General features: G+C 45.4%; 1 protein-coding gene across 21 annotated transcripts in view; it reads right to left on the bottom strand.

Annotated features, from left to right (window-relative positions):
* Window positions 1–5,748: 5,748 nt before the first annotated feature.
* Window positions 5,749–11,581, bottom strand: part of SOX5 (SRY-box transcription factor 5) — a 657,930-nt gene continuing 652,097 nt past the window's right edge. For 20 of the 21 annotated variants that reach the window (XM_071815743.1, XM_071815738.1, XM_071815734.1 and 17 more), the window contains one exon: window positions 5,749–11,520. In XM_071815743.1, coding sequence (XP_071671844.1) covers window positions 11,217–11,520 — 304 coding nt within the window. In that variant the 3' untranslated portion in view covers window positions 5,749–11,216. The remainder of the gene's footprint in view (window positions 11,521–11,581) is intronic. The other variant, XR_011741632.1, reaches the window with a different exon arrangement.

Genomic DNA, 11,581 nt, shown 5'->3' with positions numbered 1-11,581 from the left:
ACTAGAAGTGGTTTATGTTTTGTGAAGAGTTGTATTTTCGTATGACTTTGTAAGTGACGTGGCCTCCACAGGAATGGGGCCAGGCACAAGCCTGATTTTTGACCAGAGTAACCTTCTGTGCTGCCTTTTAGAAGCATCCATTATATTGGTGTAAGCCTGCAAATAACCACAGAACATAGAATCATTTCGATTGGAAGAGGCCTTTGGGATCATTGAGTCCAACCATAACCTAACTCTAGGACTAAACCATGTCCCTAAAAACCTCATATAAATGCCTTTTAAACACCTCCAGGCATGCTGTCTTTAAAAAACTATTATCCAATTATTGATGTGTCAGCCTTAAAAAGCCACCCAGAAAGTAAGGCAGTAGCAAAGCAGGAAGGTGGGCATGGAAATGGAAAGGGCCTCCTAGTCAAGGACAGGGACCAGGAGGTGTCACAGGAGTGCAGACGCACTCACCAAGGTGTCAAGTAAGCTTGAACAAAAGAATAAAAGATTTTTTCTTGTCATTTATTGTCTGGCTATGAAGGTGTGGAGGATGGGAGTGGGGAGCTGACCTGGATCTCCCGTGACGCTGTCTGCCACCACGTCACACACGGGAGCCTGGATGGCTGGGGAACTGCCAGACGATCCCCATGGCAGGTGGAGCCAGAGCCATGGATGATGGTTATTGAGGTGGATCCACCTCCATGGGCTCCTCGGTGTCTTGTGCTAGCTGAACAGCCAGTGGCCCCACACCGTAGTCTGGTGGATCCACCTCCCTGGGCTCCACCTTGTCCTTTGGGAGGATGTCACGCCGTGGCCTCAGCAGATGCAAACACTGAGGCCCCATGCAGTTCCCCTGCCTGCCCGCAGCTGCTCGCTGCATGATGGCATTCATGAGAGCGCGGGCAATGGCTCTCCTGGCATGAGGGGGAAAGTTCCTCTCCCTCCTCTGCTCCTTTGCCTTCCCCAGGCTCCTGGGAGGTCCCAGTTGCACAACCCATCTCTCCCGTGTCCTCCGCCAGGGTGGGCAGCCACCCACCTGGTTGCTCAGCATCCCCTTCCTTCCAAGCATGCTTGGCGTCCGAGGGCCTCGCACTGTGGGCCAGCTGCAGGGGCCCCCGCTTTTATAGGGCCGGAACAATGGGCAGTGAGGTGCTGGTGACAGGCGTGAGGTCACCATGGTGGCGATTGTGACCTCAGAGGTGGCAGGTTTGGGCGTGAGGGCCTGTGTCCTGAAAGATGCCTGAATGTGGGAGAAGGAGGAGGGTGGTTGGGTCTGAGGGCTCCTCTCCTGGGGCTCTCTCCCGCCTGTCATGGTTCTTGCCCAAGAGAAAGGCTGCCCCGTGGGCACAGGGACTGCCCGCCACCTCGCCTCACGAGCCCTGGGCTCCAGTGCCTTCTCATCCTGTGCCTGGGATGGTCTTGACAAAACGGTGGCAAGAACGTTCCAGGAGGGCTGGGGTTCCTCAAGGACCCCCCATTGACCTTACACCCTGCAAGAGCCACAGCCCCCTGCACTCAACAGTGACTGAGAGGGAGCAAAGCATCCAGAGATCCCGCCGGTGGGAACGGGAGGCCTAACCCTAACCCCTAACCCTAACCCTAACCCTAACCTTAACCCTAACCCCTAACCCTAACCCTAACCCTAACCTTAACCCTAACCCCTAACCCTAACCCTAACCCTAACCTTAACCCTAACCCCTAACCCTAACCCTAACCCTAACCCTAACCCTGCACACGGTCTCCCAGCACTCCATAAAGGAATTGCTGATTGCCAGGGGTTGTGTGGACTCTTTTTCCCTGGGGATCCGTTGGCCCTGCCCCCACAGCATGGCCACGTGCCACCTCCTGTGCTCCGAGCCCCAGGGCAGAGGGGAGCAGAGGGCCTGGTGTCCTTTGGGCTGTTGCGCCAGCCTGACACGAGGAGCCTGTGGGAGGCCACCAAGAGAGGTCATGGAATCGCAGAATCACAGAATTGTTTTGGTTGGAAGAGCCCCTCAGGGTCATTGAGTGCAACCATAACCTCACTCTGGCACTAAACCGTGTCCCTAAGAACCTCACCTAAACGCCTTTTAAACACCTCCAGGGATGGTGATGCCACCACCTCCCTGGGCAGCCTTTCCCAGTGCCTGAGAACCCTTTCTGTCTAGAATTTCTTCCTAATATCCAATCTAAACCTCCCCTTGCACAACCTGAGTCCATTTTCTCTTGTCCTATGGCTTGCTCCTTGGGAGAAGAGACCAATACCCTCCATGCTACAACCTCCTTTCAGGGAGTTGTAGATTGCAATGAGGTCTCCCCTCAGCCTCCTTTTCTCCAGGTTAAACAGCCCCAGTTCCCTCAGCCACTCCTCATCAGACTTGTGCTCCAGGCCCCTCACCAGCTTTGTTGCCCTTCTCTGAACTCTCTCCAGAACCTCAATGTCCTCCTGGTAGTGAGGGGCCCAAAACGGAACACAGGGTTCAAGGTGGGGCTTCACCAGCACCGAGTGCAGGGGGACAGTCGCTTCCCTAGGACTGCTGGCCACACTATTCTCGATACAAGGCAGGATACTGTTGGCCTTTTTGGCCACCTGGCGGGCACACTGCTGGCTCATGTTCAGCCGTCTGTCAATCAACACCCCCAAATCCTTTTGCCCCAGGGGCTTTCCAGCCACTCTTCCCCCACCCTGTTGCACTGTCTGGGGTTGTTGTGACGCAAGTGTAGGACGTGGCACTTGGCCTTGTTAAACCACATACAATTGGTCTCAGCCCAACGATCCAGCCGATCCAGATCCCTCTGTATGGCCTTCCTACCCTCCAGCAGATCAACACTCCCACCCATCTTGGTGTCACTTGCAAACTTACTGAGGGTGCACTCAATTCCCTCATCCAGATCCATAATCAAGAAATTTGTAATCTCATGCCAAGCAACTTGTTTTGCTTCTGTTAATGGGTCAGGAGTGACCATCCCTTGGTACTTTCCACATGTGCCTTTCAGCCATGCAGTGCTGGTGTGGTGGTGACAGCCAAGTTCACCAGGTGTACAGTGCTCTGAGTTGAACCTGGTCTGAGGTGGAGGAGGTCCCCAGCTGAGTGCTGGGTGCTCTCTCTGCTCCCCTGGCCCCTGCTGTGCTCTGATAACACTGCTTCATCAGCAGGTAAAAAAAAAAAAAAAAAAAAAAGAAAAAAACCCAAACCAGAAAAACCCCAAAACAATAAGCCCTGCCTAATCCCTCCACGCAGTGGATACAGATAGACGGCTCCCAATGACAGGATTTTCTGAGTGGCCATACCAGGCATGGTGTAGAGCGAGACAGGGTGGGGACGTGGGGGGGTGTGCATGTGTGGTGAGCGGAGTGGGAACCCATCACCTGGCTGAACCACGCTGAGAGACCAAGAACGTCATAATGTGTGCAAAGTTCTTGCAACTAGAGGATGGAGAGCAACGGCTACAAATGATACCAGGGAATCTGTAGGATCTCTTTTGCATTAGCTATCACATCAAATTTACTTACGGGAGAAAAAACCTTCACTGAAACCCCAGTGTTTGCTAACTGCCAGGCCTGCAAATCCAGCCCAGAATGGGGAAGGGGGGCTGCCACCCCTCTGCCTTGTGCAGCCACGTTAACGGGAAGGTTTTGCAGCTGGGATGTGGCTGATGCTCACAGCGTTGCTGACACTGCCAGCCTTTCTGATTTAGGCCAACAATGCCACGGTGCAATTTTCTTTTTCCTGTATTCATCGTTAGCTTGCAAGCAACCTCTGATTTCAGTGCAGGGCTGTCAGTGCTACTGTAATACCAGCAGATGTGAGCAGAAGCATCCCGGTAACTGAAATAAGCTACTCCAACGATCTTGAGCCTGCCAGTCTCAGGCACAAGATTACCTTGATGAATATGTTCGCTAGACTTTTTGTACCTTTTCAGCATGTGCCTTCCACTGGTTGGCCCAACAGTCACTGCCTGTTCCTATCCCACATTGCTTTTCTACAGTATTGCTGAATATTTATTAACTGAAATCTTACTGGCAAGCTCCCATACACTCTTTCTCACTGATGCCAAAGTCACAGCACAGTGTTTCCTCGTGAGGCACATACGTTTTCCGTATCTTTCATGGTTCCTGGGCGGGGGGCTTTTCACTTTCCTACATACATAGAACTCTGTATGTTACTTTCTTGGTGGGAATGTGCTAACTGTCACATCTTTCTTTTTTTAAATAGATTAATGTAAGAATTATCCTCATTTTCTTTCTTCCTGCTACAGGCAATTGCTGGAAAAACAAAACAAAACAAAACAAAACAAAACAAAACCAAACCAAAGCCTCACAACTCATCTGAAGAAAGATTTGTTACCTCTCCCAAGTCTGGGCCATAATATCACTTAAGCACTTTTTTACTTCAACTACACCTTTAGGGGTTAACTGGTCTCCATTCCCATTTTTGCAAAGCTCAGACTAGCCCACTCTTATTGCAACTTAGATATATCTTCAGCTTAACTTTTCTCATGTTCTCCTAGACATTTTTTCCCACTGGTTGCTGCCCGTTAAGTACCAGCCCAAGCTTGAAAAAAAAATAAGTAAATCCTATGTCACTCCACCTCAGCGAAGGGTGGTGAGAAGGCCTACATGCTCAGTGATGTTTCAGGTAGGCAGTGTGTGCTGTACCAGCAAAGGCATAAGGTAGCAGGGCTCTGGCAGAAGTATTGCTTGTTACAGGGTCATGTCTGTTAAAAGGGCAAAGAAGCAAAATGTTTGCCTTGGCTCAAGTTGCAGGTGAGGTTTCAGGCACACGGAATACAAACGACACTATAATTTGACGGCCACACCGCCCAGTGCAGTTGTTTGTTCCTCTTGGCCTTTCAGGTAGACAGGTGTTCCCTTCATTGCATGTTGAAGACAGTCATGGATAAAGGGACTTTAAGGGGTTAAAGGATGCCAATATTTATTGGCCCGAGCCTCACGTTACACGGCTCTGCTCACGTTCATTTCCACTTCCACTGGACAGTTTCTATATAGGCTGTATCACAAAGCTGCCAAAATAGACCTCCGGCTGATGATCGGATGTTCCAGGTGCCCCCCTGCTCCCAGGAAGAGCGAAGAGGACAACCTGGCAAACAAAAGCAGTGCGGGCAGGTTCATAGGACCTCCGCCACCCCCCTCCTGCTTTCCCAAATATTGCCTTTTCCCTTTAGGAAATTTGGAACCATGGAATGGCATCTGTCAAGCCATAGGCGCTTGAGAGTAAGCACCCATCAGAATAACTTACTGTCAAAAACAGGCACAAATTCATTTAATCCCACTTTGTGCCATATGCTGCTGTCAAAACTTCATGAACTGTTTAGGCAGCATGTTGGGACATTTTGACTAACTATGAGCAGAGCTATTTTTTTCATAGCTTTGTGTCATGGGCGTTTATAATTGGGTATTTCCCTGAATTTGCTTTGGCCTCCGAACAGATGAGCCTGCGAACATAACCTGGGAAGGTGGGCACGGACCAAACCTCTAGATTCAACCATCCCCGCTTTATGAGGTATCCTGACTCTGAACTGGAAATTGCAGGGTAATACATTGTTCAGGAACCAACCTTTTCTTCTGGTTTAACACCGATATTTTAAAGATAGGGTGAAATTTTTTCCCACAATTTGATGAAAAGCTGGAATTCTGGAGCAGACTGGTAAACCGAATCTAATTCTTGTTTTTCGCTCAAGCCCAGGGGCTTTGTTCTCTTAACAACAAAATTAACTAGCGCACCCTTTGCTATAATAAGTGGGAAACAGACCACAGTGTAGGTAAAGAACACATTTGCTGTTTTATTGGTGCCTTGCAGGGCAATAATACTGAAAAAGGGGAATGCAAAAGAAACAAAAAAATCCCCAAACCAAAAACCCAGGATGGTGGAAACCCACATTGTATTTTTTTTAAAGAGTACATCAAGTCCTGTTTTTTTTCATTTATTGTGGCATGAATGATAACATAAAACCAAAACATGAAAATATACAACTTATATTACACTATGTGTTATGAACAAAATATAAATCTATAACTCTATGTTATATTTACATAATTATTTTTTTTATTAAATTTCAAGTGAGATGGTAGGTTGCACATACTTTGTTTTAAGCTCCAGGCATTTGATTGTCTCTATTTCTTTTCTATTTTCATTTCACTTGTAAAATCCAAAACGTTAGAAGGAGTAAGAGCTTTAGAGCCAATGGAGCTATGTAAATACTGTTTCAGCAAACCAGTGACAAAAACACTGGGGAGTAGAGAAATCAGTCAGTAGAAAAAAACGAACTTGACATGTTCTTCAATCTGGGAAACTGACAAGTTAAGATAAAGTTGAAAAAATGCAAATATAAACCAAGCTAAACAGCCAGCCCATGCCCTGTGAATTGAGGATACACTTGAATCCACATCTAGTGAATTACACACAGTTCTTTGCAAAATTGAAGGAATGATTCTATCAAGAAGTGGGCAGACAATAATACTTCCTATCCGATAAATCATGCCCTTAAACATAGGAGATATCATATAGTTGCCATTCATTCTAGCAGATGAATCCTTGTTAAGTAAGGTCTACATTTCCACGGAGTATAATTATTTTTGATGTTACGAATGTGATGTCAGAGGCTTCTTCGGGGACAATAACAGCTCATCTCTTTGGATTAAAAAGAAAAAGCTCTGAAAACGTGCTGTAAAAAGGTTAAAGACAATTTACTTTCTAAAAAATGATTTAATTAAAGAGAGAGTCTACTGCAGTAACCAAATCTTTGAAATAATGTCTTCGAAGAAAGAATTTCTTCCATATGCATTCGTAATAAGAGGATTTGGTTACAAAACTAATTAAATGCTATAATAATAGCTAGTGTTCTTTTCTGGGGGCCTGATTAATATAGCGGAACGGTTAAATAAAGATGTTAAATGCACTTAAAAATCCTATTTTACTAATATAAGGCATGAATAAATTGAAAAAGGATATACTCTGTGTTATTTAATTGAGCTTAGAAGCAAGTGCCTCAGTTTTTTTTTTTTTTCTTCTTCTTTCTTTTCCCCTTTTCCCCACTGCTGGTGTTGCTCTTTGTTAAGGTCGCACGACACAAGCGGCTCCCCCAGTGTAGGAGGAGATGGCCTGTATGCCCCCCGGCAGCTCCCCAAGACCACCCTTCCTCGCCAGCTTCCCAGGGAAGAGCAGAACGAAACCTGGCCCAGCATTAAGGCCTCGATGCACTTTTAGGTTAATACAATCCTAATCTCTTCTAACCTGGTCTTTCTACATGCTCCAGGGCACAGAACCCAGGAAAAAAAAAAAAAAAAAGAAACAAGATAGAAAAATCTTTTTATAAATGTATGTTTTGCTGTGTTTTGTCCTTTATAATTTTTTTTTTTCTTTTTCCCCTAAGAAATTAAAGAGGGACAAACAGGGCCTCATTTTCAAATCTGGTCTTCTATCGCCAAAGGATATATGGGCGCTCATCCTTGGACTCAATGAAACACTAGCACAGTCATGAAGTATTTTGCTGGTTTTGGACCCCCGATCCCTTTTTTAGAAAAAAAAATGTGTTTTTTTTTTTTGTTGCCTTTTTTCTATTGAACATCCCAACGCAGGACGTGGATAGTCTGCTGAAGCTACCCATTCAGAAAGCCTGACCGAAGCCCAGGCTCCAGCATAGCCTCTCAGACGGAAATGTGCTCGGTAACAAAACCAGCGTTAATCTGAGCCCATGCCCAGGCCGAGGCGGTGAGCAAAGTGGAGCCCACGGCTGAGAGCAGAGCTGGGTCCTGCTGCCCTGGCCCGGGCGCTCGCTCCTCCGGCCCGGGACCGACCCTGCCTGCAGAGACGGGGCTGCCTCCAGGAGCATCTCCTGTGACACAGCCCATGGTCCGGGGCTGAAATTCGGTCCCACTGAAGTCAAAGGGTCTTTTTTCCCATTGACTTCCCCGCGGCTGGCTTTCCAGCCCACGCACCTAAGACTTGCTCCAATCGCGCCTGCCACAGTGGCACCTACCTGGAGCTAAAACAAAGTATTTCTGGTAGCCCAAAGTGACACGATTAAACCAGAGTGTCTCTATAACGTGGTGGAAATCGAGCATCCAGCAAATGCGAGGTGAACCCACAAGAGTCAGAAGTAATTTGTTCACAAAGACAGGGAACAAATTTAAAAGTTAAAAAAAACAGGAGCAAATATCTGTTTTCACATTGTACATAATAATGATATAAAAACAATTGTCTATTTTTTTTTCCTTCTTATCCAAACAGAGTGCTTCAAAAAAATTGGCTCTAGATGACTGGTGTAATTAAATAACTAAAATGAGTGATGAGAGAGCAGAAGTTAATTAAGATTGAAAACAACACTCCCATTAATTCACTCCATCATAATAAACATCAGAAGTTGACATGGCTGGGGCCAAAATTAAAATAAAAGAAAGAGGAATGGTGTGAGCAGAAGAAGAAGCTATTTGTTTTTATATGTATATATATATTTATATATATATAAAAAGGCAAGGTGGGGGCGGGTATCCATTTTAAATAGCTAACAGCTTCATTTGCTGCACTGCCAAATTAGAACAGAATAAAATAAAGTTAAAAAAGGGGGGGGATAAAATAAATTATACATAATTTACTAATCTGGGAACAGCTGACCATTATTATTATTATTATTATTATTACCATTACAACACTAGCAAGAAGAGGCAGTTCAACTGAAAAAAAACCAACCCCAACACAGTCATAAAATACAAATAAAAAGAACCCTCTCTGACATGGAGGATATGATCAGCTACTCCAAGCATAACTTCAGAGCAATTCCGAGAGAGAGATAAAAGAAAAGAATTTTTCAAGGCAGAGGTGGAAATCAAAAAAGGGAAATCAGGAGAAAAATAAAACAGATGCTTCAGGGTAAAACTATCACACGTCCAAACCGCTCATTGGAGTATTGTCCTAAGCCTTGCACGGCATTTGCTTGTTTGCTTTGCACAAGGTCTGCAGGGGTCAAGTTACACTTCAAGTGGGATTTCAAGCGGCAAAGACAGACCCACCGCCACGTCCTCCTTCCCAGTCTCTCCTCCTACCTGCCCCTTTCATCCTGCACCGGGACTTCAATGGCGGACTGCACCATGAGCTAAATCTGCCTAACTAAGTGACCATTTGCAATATCAGTGTTGCCAAGTACTGAAGATCATGGCTCTGGTGGACGCTGGGACTGGGATCTCACTGGCACTAAGACACACAGGGCTATTTTTACAAGTAAAAAGTGATACCGATAGCGATGAGTTTCTCTCTAGGAGCAGGAATTTACCAGGAAGCAACGTGAATATGGAGGTGGCATCCTCAGTCACAAAGTCAACTTGGAGGAAGGGTTTTGCCTCAGTACGATCCCAGGACTTGGCTTCCCAGGCCAGAGAGGAGCTCCTGGATAGCTGCTGTTTGAAATGAGAGGTAGCCTTTAGTGCTGGTTGGCTGGTTTAGATCTAATGCTTATGCCTTGCTACACAAACCTGGGTCCTCTCCTTCTACAGGAAGATCAGAGTGAAGAGATGGAAAGAGACTCCTTGGTTCACTTGTATTTGCATTCTGGTTTTCTGAAATGACATGTAACATTCAGTTACCTTATTGGAAATATGAGAGGTCAATCTCTGCTTAGGATTATCACCTTCCTCATCTGGTTGCTGTTGCCCAAGGAAGGCAAAATTGCCCCAGCAACATATCTAAGGGCTCTGCAACAACACTGAGAATATTTTAGCCCACTTTTTTTCACCTGTGAGAAGCAGCAGCTAGAGAAACTCAGCACTGGTTCGGGTTCTTACATGCCCACTTTGAATATGGAAATCTCTTCACAGCTATTAGTCTTTCTTCTTACACAAACATCCCACTAATAAAATGGATTTCCACAAGTGCAAAGGATTAAAAAACGTCAGTTTAAAAAAATTGCCTTTTGAATCAGAAATCAGTACTCAGCCACCCTGAAGGTACAAGTTCATCAAAACTGGAAAGCACGGTAACCTAACTATGCTCAGCAAGGAGGTAACGCTTCCAGTTGTCCTGTCCTGTGCTGAACAAGTCACATTGTGGACAAGTATTTTTTAAGTTGTATACGCTGCCACTTGAAGTGCAAATTAAAAGCAGAGGCTCCTTACAGACCAAGTTATTTGGAGGGTGCGGGACTTCATTCTGGAACATGATTTTTGCTCACAATAGTCCAATATTTTTCGTATTAGTACCATAAACACACACACATGAAAATCCAAGATCATAAAATATTTTCTCTCTAAATTTATGTCTCTCTCTCTTTTTTTCACCTGAGAACGGCACCTACAGTTTCCTTTAAAAAGTAAAACCAAAAATATATGTCTAATCTCACCAGCTGCTGGTATATCAGGTTCTTCAAGGGATTGTCTAAGATACGACACTGTCCTAACTTAAGACAGAGCAGGAAGCAAAAGAAAAGCAAAAGGAAAACAAAACAAGAAGAAGAGACCAACCAAAAACAAAAGCAAATTGGACTAGTTCAGCGCTTTAGTACAAATTTGGCACTTGCTCAAAGACTCAGTATGGTGTGCAACTGATGAAGAGAAGTCCTCTCTTGAAAGGAAATAATTGCTTGTTGGGGTTAACAGAAACAGACTCCCCACTTCCTTCCTTGCCAGCCACGCACACAGGCACACGCACACGCACACACTTCTGACCCAGATTTGCCAGGGAGGAGGAGGAGGAGGAGACAGAAGGGGTAAAAGGAATTTTATCTTTTTCTTTCCTGTCAGGTGCATTACCAAAAAAAAAAAAAAGAAAAAAAAATTATTTCTCTTTAAACTGTAGCACAAAACAACAAAACACATTCACAAGCCACTTGTTGGCACTGTGTACCTGAGTGAGAATTTCTAGAACATTGTAGAACAAACAGCCATAAAGTTTATTTGAAAAAAAAATAATAATAATAAAAGGTCGACGGGTAAGACTTCAGTGCTTGGGTATAGCAGCTGAATTACTGGCATTATTTTACCCATAGCTTATATCATTCTGTTGTTGTTGTCGTCGTTGTCTTTGTTTCCTTTCTTCTGAGCCTTTTTTCTTCTGATGCAGGCTGATGTCTATTAGTCAGCTGATGTCCCAACTAGTTAAGACTAACAGTTAAAGTAACAGTCAGTGTATGAGAAAGTTAATGTGCTTGGCCACTGGCAAAGATAAACCAGATGGAGCTTTATTTATTTTTTCTTTTCTCCTTGAAGTCCTGTAGGTCACGGGATATTTGGACCCTGATCAGTTGGCTTGGCCCGCAATGTGATTTTCACTGTCACTGGCATAGTCCGCATCAGGGTCATCGTCTTCCTCATCGTATTCATCGTAGATTTCTCCATTGACGTCATCGGTTTGCATCTCCTCCTTGATATGAGGCTCCTCTCCTTTGATGCCGTAAGTGCTCTGGATGACGGGCATCCCGGGTTCCGGGCTGCTGGACACACTCGAGTGCTCAGAGGGCAGATGTGGGGAAGGCATTCCTGCCATGGCAATGGCTCCTGGGTAAACTACGCCCGCAGTGGCAATGGGAATCTGTGCTTGTTGCCTGCCGGGGAGAAAAAGTAAAACGGCATTGGAACACTGGAAGGAATAAAGGGAAGGCAAGT

The sequence above is a fragment of the Patagioenas fasciata genome, chromosome 1 (genome assembly GCF_037038585.1).
Source record: "Patagioenas fasciata isolate bPatFas1 chromosome 1, bPatFas1.hap1, whole genome shotgun sequence".
NCBI lineage: Eukaryota > Metazoa > Chordata > Aves > Columbiformes > Columbidae > Patagioenas > Patagioenas fasciata.
The sequence above is the reverse complement of the archived record's forward strand: the minus strand, read 5'-3'. Positions and strand labels throughout refer to the sequence as shown.